This window comes from Sciurus vulgaris (genome assembly GCF_902686455.1).
Source record: "Sciurus vulgaris genome assembly, chromosome: 16".
Taxonomy (NCBI): Eukaryota; Metazoa; Chordata; class Mammalia; order Rodentia; family Sciuridae; genus Sciurus; species Sciurus vulgaris.
Genome location: NC_136477.1, coordinates 10,148,070 through 10,172,148, shown reverse-complemented (window position 1 = coordinate 10,172,148; position 24,079 = coordinate 10,148,070). Strand labels below are relative to the sequence as shown.

At 57.1% G+C, this 24,079-nt stretch overlaps 1 protein-coding gene across 1 annotated transcript; it reads right to left on the bottom strand.

Moving 5' to 3' along the window:
- Positions 1-473: 473 nt before the first annotated feature.
- Positions 474-23,997, bottom strand: LOC306646084 (complement C3-like). Its single transcript, XM_079114518.1, has 41 exons — positions 23,848-23,997; positions 23,550-23,757; positions 22,779-22,953; positions 22,517-22,587; positions 22,306-22,394; positions 22,145-22,227; positions 21,828-21,915; positions 21,200-21,302; positions 20,982-21,102; positions 20,624-20,739; positions 20,021-20,161; positions 19,737-19,940; positions 19,313-19,522; positions 18,881-19,042; positions 18,512-18,641; positions 16,179-16,256; positions 15,164-15,361; positions 14,886-14,997; positions 14,321-14,406; positions 14,080-14,219; positions 13,496-13,702; positions 12,763-12,814; positions 12,506-12,592; positions 12,216-12,419; positions 11,640-11,715; positions 11,261-11,429; positions 9,944-10,039; positions 9,518-9,671; positions 8,590-8,762; positions 8,290-8,448; positions 6,716-6,775; positions 5,456-5,546; positions 3,891-3,936; positions 2,939-3,026; positions 2,636-2,722; positions 2,309-2,414; positions 1,971-2,060; positions 1,548-1,634; positions 1,376-1,465; positions 1,113-1,248; positions 474-706 (listed from the first exon to the last, which is right to left on the bottom strand). Exons 1-41 carry the CDS (start codon positions 23,916-23,918, stop codon positions 574-576), a joined length of 4,977 nt encoding a protein of 1,658 aa, XP_078970644.1. The 5' UTR covers positions 23,919-23,997; the 3' UTR covers positions 474-573.
- Positions 23,998-24,079: the final 82 nt, after the last annotated feature.

The following is a 24,079-nucleotide window of genomic DNA, read 5'->3' as shown; positions in this document are numbered from 1 at the left end:
GTGGCTCAGTGGTTGAGTGCCCCTGAGTTCAATTCCCAATTAAAAAAAAAAAAAAAAAGTAGTATATATACACAGTGGAGTATTTTTCAGCTGTAAAGAAAAATGACATTCTGTCATTTGTGGGAAAATGGATGGAACCAAAAAACATGTTAAGTGCGGTAAGTCAAACTCCGAAGGTCAAGGGACATATGTTTTCTCTCATATGCAGAAGCTAGAGAGGGAAAAGGAAAAGATAGGTGTGTGGGGGCGTCTCATGAAAACCAAAGGGAGATCAGCAGAGAAAGGGACCAAGGGCTGGGTGCCCGGGACTGCTCGCCTGTGCGCGTCCCAACGTGCAGCAGCAGATCCCACCACTGTGCGGATCATACAGCACCCATAAAAATGGGGGGGTTGTAAGTACAAAGCCTGTGGTCAGAACGAGGCGGGAAGGGGCCGGCTGCGCGGGCCTGCTGTGGGCGGGAGGGAACAGTGTCTGCAGTCTGAACACGGTATGCGGGCGCTTTATTTGGGGTTAAGCCCTGTGAGCCAGACTTTCTGAGAGACGCCCTCCCGAGAGCGCCAGAGGCCCTGGTCTCATGATTCGCAGCCGTGGTTGCCCATGTACTCTGCAAATCCCTCCAGCTGGCCCAGCTCTTCCTTCTTGGCCCCGTCCCCGTCTGCCGGCCAGAGCATGAGGAACGTCTCCTTGCCCAGTGCGTAGTTGTATCTGTTGGGAGACAGCGAGACCAGTGAGGAGAGTCTGGTGTCCCTGGGGGGTTGGGGGCCGCCACACCTTGCCCCTCTGCCATGCTTGGCAGCCTTCAAGGGTCTCAGCTCTTGATCTCCAGCCTTTAGTCCATATGACAGGATTAGAAAAACAACACTAACCAGTGTCCCTTCCTCTGACTCTTCACTGCCCTCCCATGGAAAGCAGAGATAATGAATGCCCACATCAGCTTGTGAATGAGTCCCTGAAGTTGTGCAGTGCACAACCTGTACCTCCATTCAGGGTGGCCCTGACTTCCCAGACCTCCTGCTGACAGATCCAGCAGAAATTGTAGAACGGAGGGCTGGGTTGGGGAAGGGTAGGACCTCTAGGCCCAGGTCTTGGGGCAGGAGGTGCCCCCACGCACTCAGATTTGACTCTCCACAGGTCTGATGTCTGGCCCATGATGAGGTAGGACTCCTGTTCTTGCAACCCCAGGGAGTCATGGCAGGAGGCGTGGGTGACGAATTTCTTCGTGCTGAGGGTCATGGCAGGGTCCGTACCTGGAAGATACCTAGTGTGAGGGCATGTGTAGACCAGGGCCTCTCCCCCGTGCTGGGATCCCCGGAGCAGAGACAGGCACCCCTTCCTTCCCTGTCGCCCGGGATGGAACCCACTGGCGCTACCTACCGCTCTTGATAATGGCTTGCAGCTGCATGCGGTAGTGGATGTAGGGGTTTGAGGCAGCGACCTCCACAGCCTCCAGCCTGGCCTTGTACACTGGGAAAGACAGGAGAAGGGCCTGGTGTCGCCTCCGGCTGGCAGCCTGGCCTTGGCCACCCGCGGTGGGCCGCCCGCTTACCGAAGTCCACGCCGGGCTCGCACGCGGCCGCCTGGAGCTCCTCCTGCCGCAGCCTGCCGCCGTCCTGCCTCAAGCGCGGGCACTGTTCTGGAAGGTCAGGAGGCGGCTGGGCTGCGCCCACGAGGGGCTCCCTGCGGCCTGCATCTCCTCGGGGCTCTGGGCTGGGCTAGGTGGGCGCAGGGCGCTCTCCCGGGGCCCGTCTGCGCCCTTCTCTCCTTCCCTCCCTCGCGATCTTTCTCTTTTCTCCCCGCGGTGCTGGGACGCGCCCAGGCTCGCAGGCGCCCTCCCACTGAGCGGCGCCGCCAGCCCGGCCTCCGCTCCCAGCCTCTGCGCGCGCGTCCCGATCCGGGCCGGTTCCTGAGTGCTCTACTCTCAGCCCCAGCCCGCGGGGCCCCAGCCCGCAGCCGCCCTGCGCGGGCGCACCTTCGGCACACCTGCAGACGTCCCTGAGGCAGATCCTGCGCAGCGCCGACGGCTCGGCCGGCAGGTTGTAGAAGGCGCTGCACCTCCGGGCTGCGGAGCCGGTGGCGGTTGGCTCCGGGGGTCCCGCCGGGTCCCGCCCCCAGCGCTCTCCGCCCCGCGACGCCCACCCCGGGGCCGCCCCCTCCGGCCTTTCCTCCTCCCGGCCCCGCCCCCCGCAGCCTCCCCGCCGCAGGCCCCGCCCACGTCGGCCCCCAGGCCCACTCTCCCCGCCCCCGGCTCCGTCCTTGGCAGGCCTCCTGCGCTCACTGGGAGCCTCTGGGCCCACGGCCCCTGCTCACAAGGCTCGTAGTAGTCATAGACGGTGACCAGGGCGGCCTGCAGGAACTCGGTCTGCAGCATCCTGTGGATCCGGAAGCCCAGCACGGTGTCCTCCCTGTGGGAGAGCTGTGGGGGTGGCAGGAGGTGGGCGTGCGCGGGAGGAGTCGGGTCCGAGTGGACCACCGGGCACTGAGCGTGTGGCGCTGACCACAGGGCCTTGGGCATGGCCACTGCCCACAACCACGGACCACGTGACCTTGACTACTGGCCCCCACACCAGAGGGCGTGGCTGTCTGCAGACACGCCCCAGGAGACCCCCTGTGGCTTTTCTGCCCCGCCCGCCTCACCTTTTCCAGGTAGAGAACCACAGAGCTGTTGCTGGCGCTTGTCTTGGTCTCGTACTGGAAGGCATACATCTCCACGTCGCTGGTGAGCTGGCCAGAGGGCGGCAGAGCGGGTCAGCAGAGTGTGGAGCTGCGTGAGCGCCCACACGCAGCCTTGTCTGATTACCCCACCGCTGGAAGCAGAGGCCCAGGTCTGGCACGCAGCAGGGATCGTACCCAGGGGTCACGGGTCTGGCGCCTCAATACACGGAGGTGCTGCTTCCGTCACGTGGGGAGTGAGGCTGGGGCAGGTGGGGTCTGCTTTACCTGTTTGAGGTCATCCTGGTCGGGGTAGAAGCCGGTGAGCAGAGAGACCTCCATGATGGTCATGGTGGCATCTCGGTCGCCCAGGAACCTGCAGATTTCACAGCCCCAGTCTCTCCCACCGTCCTCTGCCTCTGTCCTCATGCTCCCGACTGCCGGCATCTCTTGCCGGGACTAGTGCAGGAGCCTCCTGGGTTTCGGCTCCACTCTGCCCGCGGTGGGAGCTCAGCAAGCGGAAACCCTGGACGCGGCCTCCAGGAGCCTCCCGGGGCTCTGCACCTTTCCCTGCCCCAGCTCTTCCCTCTCAGCTCCATCTGAAGGCTCTTAAGCCTCAGCCCCTCTCTGTCTCTGGCCCCCAGGCCTTTGCACATGCTGGTCCCCCAGCCTGGAACCCCTGCTCTTGTCCCCTCACCCTGCAACACCTCATCTCTTCTGTCTCAGCGATGCATCAGCCTGTTTGGGAACCCTTGTCTGCCTCTCTTTTGCCACATTTACCCAGAGCTGTCATTTTGTATCTCCGCTGAGTGACTGTGTGCTCACCTTCTGAGTCCTCTGATAGGCAGTGAGCACCACCGGGGCAGGGAGGGGCTGCCCTGTCCGGAGTTGTCCCCCTAACTCCTAGGACAAGCCCAGCACACAGTAGGTGCTCGGCACATGTTTGTATCTGGGAAAGACCTGGGTCACGGCAGGCCTGGGGTGGGGCCTGGGTGTCTGGAGAGGATAAGAATGGGGGTGGGGGCTGGGGGGCTTGGAGCCGACTCTGCATCTGGAGCACACTGAGCACTAGAGGTGACATCCTGGGACATGATGGTGGAGAGGAGAGGACATGAAGGGGATGAGGAGACAGGTGTGGAGAGCAGGCCCACCCACTCAGTGCACAGGCAGGGCTGCTGAGGAATCTGGACACCATATTGGGGCCCTCCTCCTGCCCAGCCCCAAATCCAGGTGCTCTGACCTTGTTTCCATTCGGAGCTGGAAGGTCTCCTCTCCCTTTTTATTTTCTGCGAAGAGAAGGCAGGAGAGTTTAGAAGCTGGGTGGTGCAGTGGTTAAGCTCGCAACCTCTGAAGCCAGCTTCCTGGATTCAAATCCTGCTGCTGCTGCTGCTGTGTGACTTTGGGCATGTTGTGTAACCTCTCTGTGCTTCAGTTCCCTCAGTTGGATCATAATATTCCAACTTGAGGGGGTTGTTGTGAGGAATAAACGAGTTAATAGAAACACAGCACTTAGTGCCTGGCTGGTGCATTGTAGCCGTCAGCTATGGCAATGATGACGGTGACAATGACCATGCTGAAGAAACAGGGCCCAAATCAAAGGCGCGGCCACTTACTTTTCCTGAAATTCCTGGGCCTGCGAGGCTCGCTCTTCCCACTCCCTCGATGAACTCCCAGGTCGGGGTTCTCTCCTTTCCCTCTTGGTACCCCAGGCTGGGAACCGCGCTCTTCCACTATTTCTGATCGTTTCCACGACTATGACCCTGTCAGTCTCCAGGGTCCCCTGGCCTCACGGCTCCCACCCTCACTCTCCCTTGCAGTCGATTCCCCCACAGCATCAAGAGCGAGCCGGTGAACACCTGTGCTCGGTCTCGGCCCTCCTCTGCTCAGAACCTTCTATAGCTCCCACTTTACTCAAAGTGAAAGCCAAAGTCTTCACTGCGGCCGAGTCCTAGGGCACCTCTCCTCGTTACCTCGCTGACTCTTTCACCTACAGCGCTACCGCTTTCTGCTCTGTAGCCTCACTAGTCTTGCTGTTTCTCAGACAGGTGCGCTTATTCCTGCCTCAGGGCCTTTGCACTGGGTGTTCTGCCACCTGGAACCATCTTTCCTCAGATCCTTCATGACTCACTCCCTCACTTCCTTCATGTCTCAGTTAGAATACTGCCTCCTCAGGAGTCTCCCTCCTCTCTCCCCCAACCTACATCATCTTTTCCTACTTTATTTTATATGACATTTATCATCCCCTACTATTGTGCCAGGTATTTATTTGTTTATGGCATACATTTACTTACGTTATAAAAGAGATGTATGAGTGTAGTATGAGTGTAACACACTGGTTTTGTGTGTGTGTTATCGGTTCTCTCCTGCTCCCTGCTAGAGTGTGGTTTCCAGGAGAAGGGATATTTTTCTTGTTCACGCCTCAGTTCCCAGGGCCAGAAAAAGTCCTAGTGTGCAGTAAATGCTCACCAAACATTTTTTGGGGGGTGTTGGGGATTGAATCCAGGGGAACTTGACCACTGAGCCACGTCCCCAGCCCTATTTTGTTATTTTATTTAGAGACAGGGTCTTACTGAGTTGCTTAGCACCTCACTTTTGCTGAGGCTGGCTTTGAACCCGGGGTCCTCCTGCCTCAGCCTCCCAGGCTGCTGGCATTATAGGCATGGGCCACCCTGCCCATCACCAAATGTGTTGCCTGACTAAATTAAACAATAAACACGCTATGATGTCAGTTAAAGTGATAATAAGAAGGGGCCAGGTGTGGTGGCTCACATCTGTTACCCAGCAACTCAGGCGTCCCGGACTCACCTTCTGGGACACTCTGGAGTGTCACGTTGAGGTGGTACATGTTGCAGCTGCCCTCCCAGGACTCCGGGGACCGGCGGTACATGGTCAGGATCTGCCGGAGCAGAAATGGGGGTTCAGAGCCCACCCACACTCCCTTCCCTCCTCGCCCCAGTGTTTGGCCTTCCAGGTCTCTGGCCACACGGGGAATTCACTCCAGTGTCTGCCCCTTGGTTCTCCTTGAGCATGGAGGGGTTGAGTCTTTAATTTTGTTTAAGTTTATATCAATTTAAGTTGAACTGAGGCTTAAGAGGAGTGTGGGGTGCTCAAGGCAGAAATTCAATAGGAACTCCATTTCCTGGCACCTGCTAGCAGGGGAACCACAGAACTGTCCACCTGGGCCACAGTGTGGACTCACTGGGAGGGTGAAGTTCACCTCTGAGCCTTGGGAGGCCTCCTAGAGGGAGAAACTGTCCTTGGGGGAGCAAAGAGGGACTCAGGGTGGCAGGAACAGAGGGGTCCTCTAGCCTCTAACTTCGTGACATTTTTTTTTGGGGGGGGGTACCAGGGATTGATCTCTGGGGCACTCAACCACTGAGCCACATCCCCAGCCCTTTTTAATATTTTATTTAGAGACAGGGTCTCACTGAGTTGCTTAGCGCCTCGCTTTTGCTGAGGCTGGCTTTGAACTCATGATCCTCCTGCCTCAGCCTCCTGAGCTGCTGGGATTACAGGTGTGGGCCACCACACCCAGCTTTCCTTGACTCTTAATTTGGATCAACAGGCCATTAGGAGCGGCCATTCCGGCCTGCTTCTGAATGGAGTTCAAAACTTCGCCTGCTTTCCAGGGTCTGTGAGCTGACCTCAGCTTGGTTCCTGGCAAGTGCTGGCTTTGGCCTTGTCTTGGAGCACAGGACTTGTCCCTTTCCCTACCAACGCTGGGGTCTTGGGCTCCAGTTAGGGAGCCCAGGGTGGGTTCTGTGGCATGAATGTCTGTGTCTTCCCGACTCACTGTTTGGCACTGATCCTCAACAGCCTGGTGTCGGGAGAAGGACCATCAGGAGGGAGAAGCCGGGAGGGGTTAGTGCTCTTATCAGAGGCCCCCAGAAGGCTGCCGTTTACCAACTGGAACAGGGGCTCTCGCCAGACACCAGATCTCCGGTGCCTGGGCCTCGGGCTCCCCCTCCAGAGCTGCGAGGGAGGAATCGGCTGCTCGGAGGCCTCACAGTTTTTGGTGTTTTGTTTGGCAGCCTGAGTGACCTGAAGCGTTGATTCCAGACCTACCGAGATGGTGCCTCTTCCGCTGCCGCTGGCTTTGATCTCTAGGTCGTCCTGGGCCAAGAACTGACGGGAAGGGAGAGGAGGGCGTGAGGGCCACATGCCCAGGGCCAGGGAGGGAAAGGGCATGTGGGCGCTGGGACCCAGGGCTGGTGAGCCAGCTCCCCACCCGGCTCTGCGCCTGCACCTCTGCACCTGCTCCCGCCACCCCAGCTGGAGCAAAAGCTTAAAAAATTCACATCCAATCTCATCAGTCCTTTGCCATGGCATGAGGTCCCGACCGGAGGCCTCCAGGCCTCCCGGCCAAGCCCTGCTGACTCCCAGCCTCCCGAGACCCTGGCTCAGAGCCCTCCTCTCCAGCTGTAACTTGGGTCCCCGCTCTCTGCTGCTCCCTGTGCCGGGACACGTGCCCCATCTCTGCTCCCTTCATCTTGGCAACTCCTGTTCACCCTCCACTGAACACACCCGGGACCTCGGACAACATGCTTCACTTCCGGGTCTCTCCATTTCCCCCTCTGTAAATAGAAGCCCATAACAGTGCCAACTGCATAGTGCTGCTGGAAAGAACGCTAGTGTCAGATGTGTAGGCACGGTGCCTGGTGCCCAGCTAGCAAACGGCTGGTGCCAGGGCATATGCACCTCAATTATGTTCCTCTTATGAATATTAAGGTAGGGTGAGTGAGATAATGTCCCTCCTCTCTTCAGGACCCTCCATGGCTTCCACCTCAGTTGGAGCAAAAGCTGAAGTCCCCATGCAGGTCCACAAAATCCTGCCTATTTGCTCCCTCATATTCCTGTCCTCTCCTCCCCTCCTTCTTTTCCTTCCAGCCACACTAGCCTCCTTATCATACTCACAATAATCCTGCCCCAGGGTCTTTGCACCTGCAATTTCCAGTCTAGATATCCACAAGCCTGGTTTCCTCCTCCCTAAGGTCTTTGCCCCAAATCGCCTCTTTACTGAGATCTTCTATGCACACTATCCACAAGTTCAATCCTGTATGCCCTGCCCACTTCCTACTTAATCCCCCCACACCATTTGACACAGCAGATATTCTACTTATCCACACCTCTTTGTTGGCTATCTCTCCCACAAAACATAAGATTCTTTGGGGGTGGGATTTTGTCATTATTCTTGGCCATATTCCTAGAGTCTAGAACAGTGCCTGGCACACAGTAAGTGCTCAATGAAGATTTGTCAGGTGGCTAGGGCTTAAATAACCCCCCTTTCATGGAATAAGGCCAAGGGAATTTCCTTGCCCCTTACACCCAAATAACCACCCCATTTATGCACTTATTTCTCTTTCCCTGTGTTTAGAGCACTCGAAATTCAAGTGGTGTCTTGGTTGACTTCTATATTGTTCCATGAAGGCAAGAAGCATGTATCTTTCATTACATGTGACCCATAATGGAGGCTCAGGAAATGCTACTGGAATAGAGGACTTGATTCATTGACAGTATAGTCAAACTTCCGAGTGTTCCGGGATCTCCTTGGAGAGGGAGGTTGTCAGGGCGGGGACTCCTGGCCTCGTCTCCATTGCCACCCTCTGTGTGGAGTTCCTCTTTACTCCTCCCCTGCCTACCTTCGCTGACCGCTGTAGGTGAGCGTTGTTCTGATCAATGGTCCACTTCACGTTCAAGGCCCTCTTGGGGGCGCTGATCTGGACGTGGAGATCCTGGATTCCCTCGAAGGGGACAGCTAAGCTGAAGCGGGTCAGGGCTTCCAGGCTCACCACCGTGGTCTGCGTGGTGGACGGAGACCCAGATCAGCACCACAGACAGCGCCCCGACAGCAGCACCACGGACAGCTCCTTCCGGTCGGTCCGGGTGCGTCAGCACCGCGGTTAGCGCCCCCCGGCCCCGCCTCCCGAGGCCCGGGTCACCTGAGTGGACCCGAAGCCGCCTCCCAGCTCGCGTTTCTCCAGCAGCCACTTGGCGATGGCGTGCGTCTCATTGTACCGGCCGAGCTGCAGCTTCTGCATCAGCGCATAGGCGGTGGCCTCCACAGTGTACAGAGAGTTCTGGTTCAGGTCGCCCACGGGCCAGTGGGTTTTGTCTAGAAGGAGGACACTCACCTGGTCACCCAGAACTGGACCCATCCACATCGACCTGCCCTCTCCTTGTGTCATCTGAACCCATTTTTCTAATTTGCTCTTTTATTGAGCACCTACTTCATGGGCAACGATTTGTTAAGGAAATGCAGACCTTTCACAATCACCCTAGGAAACAGGACTCCATTTAGAGATGGGAAGATTGAGGTTCAGCAAAGTTCCTCTGTCCCCCCAAACCCACTGTAAGCGTGCTTTCCTAATCCACTTCCCCTGACTTGGGGAATGGGCCCTCAAGGCCACGAAAGGCAGGCGATGGGAGGCTGCCCTCTCCGCAGTCCACATTTTATGACCATCATCCCATCTTTGGTCACACAGGTGCTTTTAAGGCGGCTGGCTTTCCACACAGGTGTGGCTCTTCAGTCACCCCAGCCCTCCAGACTGCGCTCCCCTCCCCGCCGCCTCTCTTGCCCACCGTGGATGCTACCTACCATCTCCCTGCTTTTCTCAATTGGTAATGATATGTTGATGTGCTTGTCTTTTGCTCGCTTCCCCCAGGGACAATGGGACCCTGGAGGGCAGGGACCATATCAGTCTTGTTCACCTTGGTCTCTTAGGAGCTGAGTCCCAGTATTGGTGCACAGTAGGTGCTCAGCAAATACTAAGCGATGAGCCACACATGGCTGGACTTGAGCTCATGCTTCCTCCCCATCCTGGTGACTGTGGGTGACATACAGTCGAGTATGAGGTGCCCCACACCCACCGTGGCTGGCAAAGCTGTCCAGGCGGCTGTTGGCTCGGGGGCTCTTGGCGAGTGCCAATGCATAGGAGGCTATGGCCATGGCAAAGGTCGTGTTGATATGAGGGAGTTGTGTCTCCAGAAATCCGCAGGCTCTCTCGATGCTGCCAACCAAATTCTAGAGGGTGGGAGGGAGGAGGCAAGAGAGAGATCAGAGGAAAGTGGTCTGAGGGTTAGAAGAGAGGTATCCAGAGGGGCTGGGAAGAGGAGGAGGCACCACCTCGGGGTGTGCAGGGGCCTTCCCCGTGTGAGGGGCGAGAGCGCCACCTCGTGGTTTGCAGGGGACTCCCTGTGTGCAGGGGCGAGAGCGCCACCACGTGGTTTGCAAGGGGCTCCCGTATGCAGGGGCGAGAGCGCCCTGCTGATCCGCCCTCCTCCCTGGAGGCCCACCGGTGTCTTCAGGCCGCACAGCTCCTTCCCCTCATTCAGGGCGATCAGAACCAGAGCTGTGAGGGATATGTCTGCTTCAGAGCCTCTGTAGCCGCCCTGTGGATGCAGAGTGACACCATGATCCCCTGAGCCCCTTGGGGACACCCTCTCAACCTTCCTTCCAGACCTTGGGAAACTCCTGGGTGCCCAACTCTGGCCTGGACACTGCTGGAGGTGAGAAGGGGAGGGAAGGAGGGGCCACCTCGGGGTTTGCCTGCGGCAGGGCGGGGTCTGTCGCTAACAGAGGCTAACAGCTCAGGGAGGGAAGCTCTGGACTACTTCAGAGCACCCAAGTGGCAGCTCCACCTTTTCTGAGGAGGAAACTGAGGGTCAGAAGGGTGAAGCCTTCCCATTGCTAGAACATGCCTAACAGCATCCAAACTCCTCTGCAGGCTCCAGCTGCCACCCTCACCCCTCCACTGCACTGAACAGTGTCCCCCTAAGTTCATGTTCATCTGGAACCTCAGAATGTGATCTTCCTTGGAAATAGGGTCTTTGTGGATGTAATCAGTTAAGGAAAGGTCACACTGGATCAATGTAGGCCTTAAACCCAACCACTGGTGTGTTTATAAAAGACGGCTGGGGCTGGGAGGTAGCTCCGTTGGCAGAGTGCTTGCCTCACATGCGCGAGGCCTTGGGTTCAATCCCAGCCCTGCCACCACCAAAGAGCCTCTTCAGATGTAAAAGATGGCCAAGTGGCCAGGTGTGGTGGCACATGCCTGTGATCCCAGTGGCTCTGGAGTCTGAGGCAGGAGGATGTCAGGTTCAAAGACAGCCTCAGCAACTCAGTGAGGCCCTGAGCAACTTAGTGAGCTCTTGTCTCTAAAGAAACTATAAGAAGGGATGTGGCTCAGTGCTTAAGAACCCCTGGTTCAATCCCAGCACACACTCAAACAAGAGTGAATGGTGGGCGGGGACAGTGGGAAGAGTGGGAAGAGGCTTTGGAGCAGAGGAAGAGGAAGCAGCTGTGAGCCACACAAGGGGCTGGACCAGGAGAGACCCACCAGACTGTGGGGCTGGTGTGGAGGGAGGCCTGGTGGGGACGGGTGTGTCCCCTGGGCAACAGGGAGGACTCAGGTCCAGAGGGAGGAAGGCCAGGAGTGGCCACTGCTTGTGTAGGGTGGGCGAGGGAGAGGTGGGGTCCTGACGTGCCCAGGCTGCCCAGGCTGTGACTGCCCTAGTGGAGCTGGGCCTGCGGCTCTTTCCTGACCCTTCAGGCTGAGTTGGCTGTCAGGACAGTGTCAGGGCAATATTCCCGCAGGTGGGGGGCAGTGGCACCTGCATGGACTCCATGAGCACAGGGCCCTTCTCCAGGAAGTGCCCGTCCTCCGCCTGCCTCTGGGTGATGATCCAGTTGGCCATGTCGCAGAGGGACGACAGGCTGAGGACCTTGACTGACATCATGGGGTAGGCCAGGGCGAAGATCCGGAACACGTAGCCGGTCAGCCTGTCGGGAGGGAGGCCGGGTGATGGCCGGGGCAGCCCAGGGGGCTCTAGGGCGTCCACCCCAGGGCCTGCCCCTCAGGTCTGCCAGTGTGGCCTGTGAGCTGAGCACGTGGGGCTGTCCACGCAGGACCCTGCCGTGTGGATAACCTTGGGGTCGTGGTGCCCTCGAGCTTAGGTGGGGCGGTGGCAGGCACGGCAGGGTCATGCGTACCAGGTGCTTCCGGGGCTTCCCTTGATGACATGGTAGGTGCCATCTCCACTCTGGTGGCTCAGCATCCGGGTGTAACCTGGGGGACATGGTGCGGGGTTGCGGGGAGGGTGGTGGGTGGCTGTGGTCTGCGAGAAGGGATCCGTTAGCAGGAATGACCGGGGCGGCTTCAGGAGTGACTTGGGGCCGCAGTGCATTCAGGTGCACCTGCCGGAGACCCATCAGGGGAAGGCAGACGAGGACTTCGAGGCCCAGGTGCACAGGAGGGTGGACTGCAGGGACCCAGGACGCAGTGGTACCTGCCTAGTCCCAGCTGCCATCGCCCGGGGACTCTCATGGCTGGAACCTGAGCGCCTGCCTGGGGACTTTCTTGGGGGTTGTTCTTGGGTGTAACCCAGGAGAGGGGCAGGTGAGAGGTGAGAGATGACTTAGGGGTCAATGCTGGGGACCTGGGGCCACCTGGAGGAACTGGTGTCAGGTTGTGCCCTGAGACAGGAGTTCGGCCTTGGGTGTTCGTGGGACGGTCCCATGGGGATGTCCCCCAAGCCTCGGGTACCCCAGGAGGGGCCCTGCTGGCACCTGTGACAATATTCTTCATCACCTGGTCCCGGAGCTCCACCCCGACTTTGCCCCACTGGCCGGTGTTGTCCAGGTAGCCCGTCAGGATGATCACCGGCGCCAGTTTGCTCAGCGTCTGTTCTGGGCAGCCACTGGGGACCCTCAGCAGCTGCTGCGTTTCCCTGGGGGTCAGGCTGCCCAGGATGGTCTCAGCGAGGATGTCACCTGTGGGGGTGGGTGAGTGGGTCACCTCAGGGGTCACCGTGGCTGCCCGTCGCCCCAGCCCCACCCCTCCCCCGTGCCGCCCGCACCTTGGACGCTGACAAACACTTCGGCCTGCGTGTCGGGCACCTTGTCCAGAACATCCCGTCGTGGCACGAGTTCTGTCTGGGTCTGACCTGCCGGGACACGACCTTCGTGACCAGCAGGCTCCAGGGATGGGGGCAGCAAGGTGTGCAGAGCTGGGGAGGGCTCAGACTGTCCGCCTGACCAGACCCCCTCCTTACAGTCCCTCCTCCTCCTGGTGTGGCCCCCGGGTCCCACACACCCCACTGGCCACCCCGCAAACCTTGGGGATCAAGAAGGATGCTGTGGAACATTCGCTCTATCTGACCTCCAGCCTGCGGGATGAGGAAGGAAGTTGGAAACAACTGTCACGACAGCAGTAATAGTGACAATCATGATGACAGTAAGAGGAAGCACTGCTTAGTTAATAAGAGTAAAGACGCTGGAGCTCAACATCGAAATCTAAATCCAAGCTCAGCCACTTCCTAGCTGTGTGTCTATGAGCAATTACTTAACCTCTCTGTGCTTGCTTTCTCTTCTGTAAAAGAGATAATAATAGCCCTTACCTCTAAAGTTTGTTCTGAGAGCTGAATGAGTTTGTATCATTAAAGCGTTGATATCTCAACTGCTGATCATTTGTTTAAGTAAATAAAACACTCTTTTGAAACTTCTTTAAAAATTTTAATCATCCGGAATTTAATTAGCTTGATGGGCCACACATTGGGTGGGTCATTTCCCCAACCCTCTGATTGTTCAGTGGATACAATGATCATTTTAATCTCGTAAATGAGGAAATGGAGGCTCAGAGATGTTAAGTAAGTCACCCAAGATCCCCCAGAGAGAGGACATTTGAATCCAGGCCCCGCCTGGATTCGCGGCCCCTCTAGCCCACTGACTGACCTTTGGTCCATTCTCCTCCACCTCACTCCCATCTGGGGCCCACCTGACCCTCCCATGGCCACACAGCCCCGGGGCCCCCACTTGTCTGCGTTGACAATAAGGCATTGGCACATGACCTGGACCGAGAGCGTCTTCTTGACGTGGTCCTGGAAACCGCTGCCCCTGGCCTTGACCTCCACATCCACCTGGCCGATCTCCAGGGGGAGCAGCACAAAAGGCACCATCTTGGAGGAGGTGGGGGGCACGACCACCACCTGGCGGTGCGGGGCTTCGGGCTTGGACAAGCTGCAGAGCGGCTCCTTATGTGGGAACTCCACTCGGACCTGAGGCAAGGTGGGCAGGTAGGGGTCCTGCTGTGCGACGAGGCCCAGGCGGCCAGGGGGCTCCCGGTTCCTCCCTGCCTCAGCCCTGAGATGCCTGAGTCCAGGACGGTACAGCATATGGCTTGTGTCAGAGCCCCCTCTGACACGTACATGCTGTGTGACCCAGGCAAGTCTTTTAACCTCTCTGTGCTTCATTTTCTCATCTCTACGGCAAGACTGACCATTTTGCCCATCAGATGAAGTTATTGAGAGGTTTAAATGAGAAAATATCTTAGACAATTTCTACAAGGGTCCCTCCTTCCCTGACCCATTGGAGTGGTGGATTCCCTCTGCCCTTTCTCGTAGAGCATACTGACAGGGCGGACTTGGGGATTCACCTTGACCTGGCGATCCCTGAAGTTGTACAGCATGGCTTGAATCTGCACCTGCTCGTTCTTGATCACAGATGAGGGCAACTTCAGGTCCACGAAGAACGTTTTTGTAACTACCAGCTCGAAGGGCTCAGAGATGCAAAGACCTAGGTTCTCAAGGGCGCGTGGGGTTTGAGCAGAGCCAGCGCCCCGGGGCCGGCTCAGGGCCACCGCCCCCGTCCCTCCGCTCCCTGCTTGCTGGAGTCACCTCTTCCTTCTTTGAAGCTGACTGCTACAAACTGCCAGGTGGTGATGGAGTCTGGCACGTTCTGAGAGATGGAGTGATGGGAGATGCTGCAGGGGGGACCGTCACTCAGCGCTTGTGGCCTGGACAGAGCCTCTGGGCTGGGGGCCACTGTCCAGGGCAGTGACACCCTAGGTGTCCCTGGATCACCCACGAGAAACACCATCACTAGTGGGTTATTACTGGGGGGACCCACTGGGATATTTTGGGGGTTCAGGGGATTGAACCCAGGGGCACCTCACCACTGAGCCCCACTCTTTTTGTTTTATTTAGGGACAGGGTCTTGCTGAGTTGCTTAGGGCCTGGCTAAGCTGCTGAGGCTGGCTTTGAACTCGCGATCCTCCAGCCCCAGCGCGCTGAGTTGCTGGGATGACAGGTGAGTGCCATGGCCCCCAACTGGGATCTTTGTCCCCATCCAGGTGGTTCTATCTTGGGTTTGTCCTGAGGCTCGATGCCACTCCTGGGGTCACCTTGGGTATCCACTGGAGGTGGGAAGGGTCAGGGACGGATGCTGGCAGCGGAGCCCTACCCCGATTCACTTTTTGGCAGAGTGAAGATCCTCCAGAGCCAGCTCTCAGGGAACAAGGTGCGGACAGGGGTGCTGTCCATGAAGAGGTCATCCAAGTCGTCATCCTCATCGGCTGCAGGGCAGGGGGCAGGAGGTGGAGTGGCACCTCCTTCGCGTCTGGCCTGAAGGCCGCCAGACGCTGGGTGGGGTGCTCTCCTGCGTCCCCCCACAGCACCCATCACCCTGCCCCAGGGTGCGCCACGTGCTTCGCAGCAGCCCCCACCCCGTGAACCCCTCACTTGTTCCTAGAAGCAGCTGCTCCTCCCGGGCCTCCCGAGTCAGCGTCTCAGACAGGCGACAGCAGCCCAGGAAAGCCGCCACACAGGCCGGACCGTGGCGGACATGCCCGGCTCTCTTCTCACAGCACAGCCCCACCGGGCTCTCCCGGAGTCCAGCCTCACAGCAGTTCCGCTCCAGCTCGGTCGTGAAGTTGTTCACTGTGGGCCAGAGTTGGATGAGGAGCGGCCGGCTGGGGCTGGCTCTGAGCAACGGGACCCGCACACCTTGCTGCCACACACATCTTGCCTCTTAGCCAGGACTCTGGCATGTGCTGAGCCCCATGCCTTGCCTGCATCTTCATACTGAACTCACATGGGTTCCAAGGAGAAAACTGAGCTACAGAGAGGGGGAGTCACTAGCCAAGGGTCACACAGCTCCCGAGTTACGGAGCTGGGACTAGAATCCGTGCTCTCCAGGCTCAGATCTTCTGGTCCACACCCTGGCCTCGGGACAGCAGGTTTGCTAGGTTCTGCCGGTTGTTGTACTCAGCTGTAGTTACTCCTTTCTACATTCACTCCTGTAGCAGAGGCGAGACATCCCCAAACTACATTTCCCAGCCTCCCTTGCTGCTAGGATCCTGGGTGGGATTAGGTCCAGCCCCAAAGCGATTGTGTAAGGTTTGGAAGGCAGGAGAGAAACACAACCCATTTCCTCCCCCTGCGGCAGTGGTGGCTCATGCGGGGCGGAGGGAGGCGGCTCTGTCTTGCAATGGTCGCGACTGCGTGTTCCATCATCTACCTACCGGCTGCAGTCTCTTGAGCCTTCAAGTCCTAGAACTGCAGTCGGGTGATCCTGAGATCAGCAAGTCACCTTCTAATTCCACTGCTCTGTCCCTTCTAATGAGTTTGCACGCACCAAATTCCCAGTTAAGTCCCTCCCTGCTTGGAACAGCTAAGCGCTTAAGTGTCCCTTCCAAGCCCTGTGGACGCACGTAGGCGGGAGGGCGGGAGGGGCACCTCCGGCCTTCACGCTGACCTGCATTCCTCCTTGTCTCCAGTCTCTTCAGGGAGCGGCGGCGGCGGCTGGGAGGGGGACTCTGGGGACAGTGCCAGTCTGGGGGTCAGAGGGAAGAATGAGAGGACAACGGTCAAGACCACGACCAACTTTTTTTTTTTTTTTTTTTTTTTCTTAATTCGGCAAGGCAAACTTTCCTTCCGCAGAAGCGCGCGGCAGACCCAGGTCTGGCAGGCGAGGGCACCGGGCGGGCAGTGCGCCTGTGTTTGTCCCCAGTGCGGCTCCGCCCCAGGCTCTGATAGGAGGAGCGCGGGGTCACCATCTACGCGATTGGCTAACTTTAAAATTGGGGCGGGCCAAGGGAAGGACTGTAGTTAAAATGGCCAAGATCGGATCTTACGATCTTACAATCAAGGCTAAATAGTGTATTCCGAGAATGGACACTGGACTTTCTATTTCTCACCCCCTCCCCTTTTCTTTTCCTATCCTTTGGTCTCATGAATGATCAGCGTTGTCGATGGTATTTATCGGGTGCCTACTGTATGCCCAGGGCCTTGAAGGCATCACATTTCATTCCTGCTACATTCCTCCTAAAAGCTGGGTATCTTCAGAAAGTTACTTAACCTCTCTGGGAATTGATTTCTCCAGCAATGTAAAATGGGCACGATCACAGTTCTGGCAACGAGAGCATTCATCCAAAAATGCCTAATGGGCTGCGGGTGTAACCCAGTGGTTGAGCTCTTGGGTGCAAGGCCCTGGGTTCAATCCCCAGTGCCACACAGAAAAAAGAAGAAAAAGTGCTCACCACAGAATCAACGGAATAATAATAATAATAATAATAATAATAAACATAATAAACGGAAACTGCTATTAATACGTCTGTTTATAGGTGAGAGAAGACACTCCTCGTTGTCACTGATATCCATTTTCCCCCACTCCTCTGTAGCAACTAAGCCTCCACTTTTTATATCTCTCTCAGGATAAAGTTTACATTTCTCAGTTTCCCTGGCAATTAGTGTGGGGCTTCGTGAGTAAGTTCTGACTACTGGGATCTGAAAGAAGTGTCCTCTCTGCCCCTCTTCCTTTCATCCTGCTGCTGGACATGAAGGAATGGGCAGGCGCCATCTTGGACTGCCGCAGAGCGAGAAGTGAGAAGGAACAGAGTCCAGGATGATCTCTGAACTGTTCACTATGTGAGAAATACACTTCTGCCTTGTTCGCGCTACTGTCAATTTGTGTCTTATACACATGGCCAAATCTATGGCTTTTTTTTTGTTTTGTTTTGTTTTTCTTTTGAGACAGAGTCTTGTTAAGTTGTCCAGGCTGGCCTCAAACTCATGATCCTTTTGCCTCAGCCTCCCAAGTAGCTGGGATCACAGATGTGCATCACCATCCACTCAAACCTACATCATCATCATCATTATTATTATTATTATTATTATTATTATTATTTGGGGGGATCGAACCCAGAGCTTTGCAAATGTGAAGCAAATGCTGAGCTCCATCCCAGCCCCAAACCTACATCTTAATCAACACACAGAGACTTACTTCTATAATTACAGGTTGAGTAGCCTTTATCTGAAATGTTTTGGACCAGAAGTGTTTCAGATTTCAGAATTTTTCAGATTTTGGACTATTTGCATATATGTTACCTGTTGAACAGCCCTAATCTGAACACCTAAATTCAAAATGCTCCAAAATCGGACATTTTTGAGCATTATGTTGGTGCTTAAAAATTTTCAGAGGAGGGAGATAAGGGAAGAATGGAGGAGCATTGGATTGTGTGCAGGGAAAAGAGGGGAGGGACGGGGTGGGGGAAGGAAAGATGGTGGACTGAGACAGACATCATTACCCTATGTACATGTATGATTGCACGAATGGTGTGAATCTCCAGCGTGTACAACCATAGAAATGAAAAGTTGTACCCCATTTGTGTACAAAGAATCAAAATGCAGTCTGTAAAAAAAAAAAAAAAAAAAAATACTAACATGATTTTAAAAAATAAAAAGAGGAGACTAGATAGTAAATTTTTTTTTTTTTTTTTTAGATTTCGGATTATTTCAGAGGTTAGATTTCTGAACTTGGTTGCTCAACCTGTATCCCTATTTTATGGGCAAAGAAATTGAGACTCAGAGAGAAAATATGACTGGCGGATGGTAACTGCCAGGTCTGGACTGTGGTAGGCTAGGCAGGGGATGCAGCTCAGGGGCAGAGCTTGCCTCACACACACGAGGCCCTCCCCGGGTTTGGTCCCCAGAGCTGCGGTGGATTGTCATACGTGCCTGTTTGGCACCAAATGACAGTCGGCAGCGCTGCCCCTTCCTGCCCTCCTCGTGCCCGCTCCATGCTGGTACCTGAGCTTGCCGGCGTGTACATCCCTGTGCTGATTATCAGGTCCAGCCCCGCATCCTTGAACACAGCGAACCTGTCTCTTCCGCTGCCCGCTGTGCAGCCCGGGTCATGCTCCTCCACCACATCCCAGACCTGGGGGTGAGAAGAGGAGCCCGGGTCGGGGACCTGCCTGATGCCTTCAGGGAAAGTGCAATGGTGCCCTGGAACTGCAGGCTCAAGTAATGTCCACACCATCTCCCTTCGGGTGCTATGTGGTGCACAGCCTCCTGGAAACCCCAGGCCATGACGGCTGCCCACTCATAGCAGAAGAGGCTGGAGCTCCTGCTAGAACCTGCCGCCTTTATCCTGGCCCAAAGCCCTTGTGATCTCACCTTCTTCTGGGTGAGCCTGTGTTTGCTGTTCAAAATGTAGACAGCCTTGTCCACGGCTACCAGCCCCACGGTGGCCTCTGCGTCACCTGTCACCTTTAGGTTCACTTGGCTACTGGGCTCCAGAGTCTGGGTGAATTCAGTATTTTTCAATCCAACCTTTAGCTGAGCCAAGAGAAAGAGATGTCACCAGCTCCACTTCCAGGTTCACACTCCTGACTGGCCTATGGAGTATCTGGGAACGCCACCAGCCAACCCCTGCCCCATGCATTTATTTGCTGTGTCTCTGTCCTCTGTGCTGAGGTCTTAAGGGTCTCTCTCTCTCTATTTCCCCCTCTTTTCTGGCCTGTTCCCAGGCTGGGAGTCCCTGAACTTGTGCAGACCCTTTCTGGAACTTTCAGAGGATGATGCACAACCACAAGGGCTTTGGCTTACTGTCCCCATGCATCTGTCCTTCACATCGATCCATATGGAATCAGCCACGAGCTCGGGGTCCTGGTGCGCTCCCCTGGGCAGTAAGTAAAAGGCCACGATGCGGAAGGAGGGCAGCATCTCCGGGGTCACCTCAATGATGGCTGACGTGTAGACACTCCCTGGGCTCCTCGGCTGATGTTTGGCACTCACAATCCGACCCTTACTCAGGATCTTGGAGGCAAGGGAGAACCAAACATGAGAAGTTAGGGGCAGCCCTTTCCTGACCCTTAGGGACTTAGGCTCCCACCCCAGTCCCCTTGCTCCAGTCTCTGGGTCTGAGCCCCCAGGTCCCAGATTGTCCCCTCCTTTACGCCTTTGCTCATGGTTTCTCCAACCCAGCACGCCAAGGTTGTCCCAGGGAAAGAGTCCCCGCCTGGGCCCTCACCAGAACGGTGAAGTGAGTGATTTTGTCCTTGGCTGTAGAGTCCTGGTGTCTTGTGTTGAGGCTCAGTTGGATGCTGCTGCCAACCTCTGTGCCCAGTGTCTTTACTTCAATGTGCAGGAAGTTGCCCAGTCCCTCCTGAGTCAAGTAAGGCCAAGCCGTCATCCTAGCGGAAGCCTTCGGCCAGCGGGGGTCATCAGTTTCCACCTGGAGAGAGATGGGCCGTAAGCCCAGTCCCTGAGCCCAATGGCCCCGGCCCCACCTCTCATCCCGGGTCCGGTCGGTACCAAGACGTGCAGCTCTTTCGCACTTGCATCTGTGTTGATGGTCAGAGCGGCCACCCCGTCATCTGAGGAGTACACTTTGTGATTTTGGCAGCGGACGAGGACGCCGGAGGCTGGAGACCCATCGGGATTTGAGACAAGGACCTGGAGTAGAATATGGTGTGAATGAAGGATGGGCCTAGGGGTAGCCCGGAGTGAAGGGTAGAAACTGAGACTGTCACCAGGATGAGACTATTTGGAGTGGGGCCCAGAGCAGTATGGGGCCACCATTTGCTCCTATTAGAGTCTCTGTGGGTGGCGCCCCCTGGTGATGTCCCACCATCTGTCACCTCCAGGATGTTGGTGTGCTGGTCAGGAGTGGGAGGACTGGTCGTGGAGGGCTGGGAGGAAACTCAGGTGGGTTTAGCACTCGAGGATATCTCCAGCTTTCCTAATGCCCACCTCGAAGATTTGAACTAAGACTTGGAGGGACCTTGGGGTTAGCAAAGTAGATGTGAATTTTAGAGGTGCGGGCACAGTCAAGTGTGTGGAGGGGTTTTGTCTCTGGGGGAGTCTGTCTGGGTAGGGGATGCCTAGGTTCTGGGAGGAGTGAGCCCAGACTCTGACCCTCAAGTGGAAGGGCATCCCCGGCTTGAAATGTTGCGGCGTCCTGGTGAACCTGATGTTGTATGGGATCTGGGTGATCTTCACCCCCGAGGTCTCTGCCTGGACCATCTCGCCCCCTGTGGAGACAGGGGACCAGGGAGTCTGCCAAAGAGGCTCAGTGTCCAGGGACGGCCCGGTTGCTGGCGCGGAAGCCCCTCTTGGTGAAGGTGGAGGAAGGAATCCCACCATCTCCACCCCTCCCGGCCCTTCTGCTTCCCTTTTCTGACTAGGAAGCAGGTTAGGGCACTGCCCGAGGTCATGAGGGCCCAGCGTCTGGACTGGGAAAGACGCCGGGTCTTGACCTGGGTGAGGGTGGCACCTGAAGAGAACACGGTGACGTTGACGAAGATCGAAGCTCCTATGAACTCCTCTTCTGGGCCTTCGAACATAGCCATCATCTTGTCCTTCTGGAGGGAGACGTGGCCCTGGCCATCAGAGACCTGTTCTTAGCGCAGGGAAGAGAAGGGACCAGATGGTTTCTCGGGGAGCGAAGAAGCGGGGTGGAGAAGAGCCCGGGAGGGGTTGGGATTCACTCACCTCCACCTTCTGCAGAGAACTCTGGATGGGGATCCGGTGGGAATCCATCTTCACCCCGAAGATGGCCAGAGCATGTCCGCTCACCGGCTTGTTGAACACGTACCTGGGGGACGGAGGGCCATCTGGCTGGCTTGGAAGCACCTACACAACTTCGTGTGGCTGCAGAGCCTGGCCTGTAGGACCCCTTGGGCCTGTAGCAACTGGGCAGCTTTGGGAGAGGCAGAGGTGGCCCCTGGAAACTCGGATGGTTTTGTTGCCGACCCACACAGCCCTGGGAGGTGGCAGGTGTGCGCCATCAGGCTCGATGCACTCTCATAAGATGGCAGAGGTGGCCCGGGGAGCCTCAGCAGGAGGCCATCATGCCTGCGTGGCGGGCTGGAACTGCAGGGGTGGTCAGCACGGTGTCCAGATGGGTGGGCGTGGCCCAGCTACCTCGGGAGGACGGCCCGGCCCGACAACCTCACAGAGCCATGCAGAGGGCCTGTGACCCTCGAAAGGTGGCCCACCTCACCTCTGGGAGGAGAAGGGTGACCCCGCTACCCAGGGGCTGTGGAGGGACCCGCCTCTCTCCACCCACTGGGTTCCGTGGTGCCCCCGGTCCTCTGGCGGGGCTGGGGCAGAGGCTCACCGGGCCTGGATATCAACACCGAGCGCCTGGTCACTGAGGTAGAAGAACGTCTTGTTCGGCAGCAGCCGGACCTCGAAAGGTGGGAGCACTGGGGCGAGAGGACAAGGGGCACCCTCAGCCACGTCCAGGGCCCGGGCCTTCCTGTCCCTCTCCCTCTCCATGCTGGGAACCTCCAAGGGCTGGAACCTGCACGTGGTCCAGCTCATTCCCTGGCCCTGGCGGGTGTGCCGTGAGCCCCTGCGTCCCCTGAGCCTCCTCTGGATCCTGGCCCCTGGCCCCACCTCGCCCTGCCTGCCCGTGTCCCCAGGTCCCCTCACCGTACTCCTTCACGTCAAAGGCAGCCTTGAACTTCTGTTTGCCTCCACTTGGGTAACTGGCTTCGATGATCCAGGTCCCCAAACTGAGACAGGGCGAGTTAGGAAGGAGAGGGAGCTTGAGGACAGCCGCCCACACCCGTCCCCGGGCTCCCGCAGGGCACCTGACAAGCTCGGGCAGGTGGAAGGAGCTGGCGAAGAGCCCTCCCTTGGCCAGCAGATTCTGACTGGTCACGGTGACACCCTCTGGGTTCTGCAGGGGCAAAGGATGGGGCTGGAGACTGTCCCGGGGAGAGTCCTGGTGGTTTCTGCCCCCGGGCCTTGGCACACTACTGGCCCCCAGTGTCTGAGGTCCACCCCCACCCCCAGAGCCACCTTGATATCCAGTGTGAATGTTCTGGACACAGGATCCAACTTGTGGTCCACAGCAAACACCCGGTACTGAACTAGAGGAGACAGGCGGACTCTGAACATGGGATTGAGGACGGGAGGGAGAGGGCTTACAACCGGGCAACCTAAGGGTCTCGGCCAGAAGACGAGGCCTTGCTGGTGGAGGGGGTTTCAGGGGATGGGAGCAGCGGGGACTTAGGGGCCAAGAGTTAGTACCTGCCCCAGGCCACGTGCCCAGGGGCTATACCCAAGTGCTCAGGGGTGTAGACAGGCTTGTCCGTCTGGATAAAGATGTAGCCAGCATGGGGGGCCAGCAACACTTTCTTCTCCATGAACGAGGAGTCTGAGGCGGGTGCCCAGTTTGCACGGATGACGACATACTGCTTTCCCGGTTTTGGGGGGTACACCAGTCTCTCAGGAATCTGGAGAGAGACGCCCACACTCCTCAGGTTCTTCTGGGGGCAAAACTTTGGGTTCGGGGCCTGGGGTTGTGGCTCAGGGGTAGAGCGTTTGCTTAGAACGTGCGAGGCAGTGGGTTGGATCCTCAGCACCACAGAAAAAATAAATAAAGATATTGTGTCCATCTACAGCTAAAATATTAACAAACAAACAAACCAAAAAGCTACAGGCCCAATCTTGGGAGAGGCAATTGAGTGGGAGCCTCTGGCTGTCCTTGGAAAGGTCACCATGTGCAGTGGGCAGGTTGCTTACTGTACAAGGGCACCCAGTCAAGAGAGGAACAAAATCCAGTCCACACTCCCAAACGACCAGCGCAGGGTGCTGTTTATAATTTATACGGAAGCATCAGATGGGCATCTGGGTCCTCCTTGGAGCCTAGGTTTAGGGGAGCCTTTATTTCTAAATTGACAGGATCTAAAAGAATCGGTAAGTCTACCCAAGCCCTGCTCTGGCTCTTCAGGGTCCCTTGTGGGACATGCCCCTAGAGTCTGCTTCTCTCGACCCTTCCTGCTGGCCCAGAGCTTCCCTTGGGAGACACCCAAGCTGGCCTGTTACCCACCGTCACAGGTGTCTGGACCATGAAGTCATTTGCTGGTGACAGAAGGAGCTGACTCGTTGCCACCACCGTCTCCCGCAAGGGGAAGTCCCACACGGTAATGTTGACTTCGAGGGGCGCCTTGAGGAGCCGCGTGGAATCCGAGTGGGCCTGGACGTGGAGGTTCTCCGGGCTTCCCACCCGCAGGACGCGGGGTGTCACAAGCATGTACCTGCCCAGAGACAAACACAGGGACTCAGAGGGACCCAGGGCAGACAGGCACGCAGGAAGCCCTCTGGGTCCCCTCGGGTTCTAGACTCACAGCGGCTCAGCATGGGCGAGGGGGCTCCCTATGAGGACCAGAAGGAAGGCCAGGGACCAGGGCACATCCATGGCGGCCTGAGGGCGCGGGGGACTACAGGTTGTGGAGGTCGGTCCTCTAGTCTGCCTTGGCCCTGGTCTGTCGGCCTTGGCCTGTGGGGGCCAAGTTAATATCTAACGGGTAGGGAGGGAAGCCCAGTGGGCGGGGCGGGACGCTGCTCCTCACTTCTCAG

Bases quoted from the DNA above. Each gene is read 5' to 3' on its own strand.
- LOC306646084 (XM_079114518.1), bottom strand. From the start codon at position 23,918: ATGGATGTGCCCTGGTCCCTGGCCTTCCTTCTGGTCCTCATAGGGAGC. The intron at 22,395-22,516 runs GTGGCTCTGGGG...TTGCCCCTGCAG, and splicing joins CATTCACACTGGATATCAAG to AACCCAGAGGGTGTCACCGT. The intron at 707-1,112 runs GTGCGTGGGGGC...GTCTCCCAACAG, and splicing joins CTGTGGAGAGTCAAATCTGA to ATACAACTACGCACTGGGCA.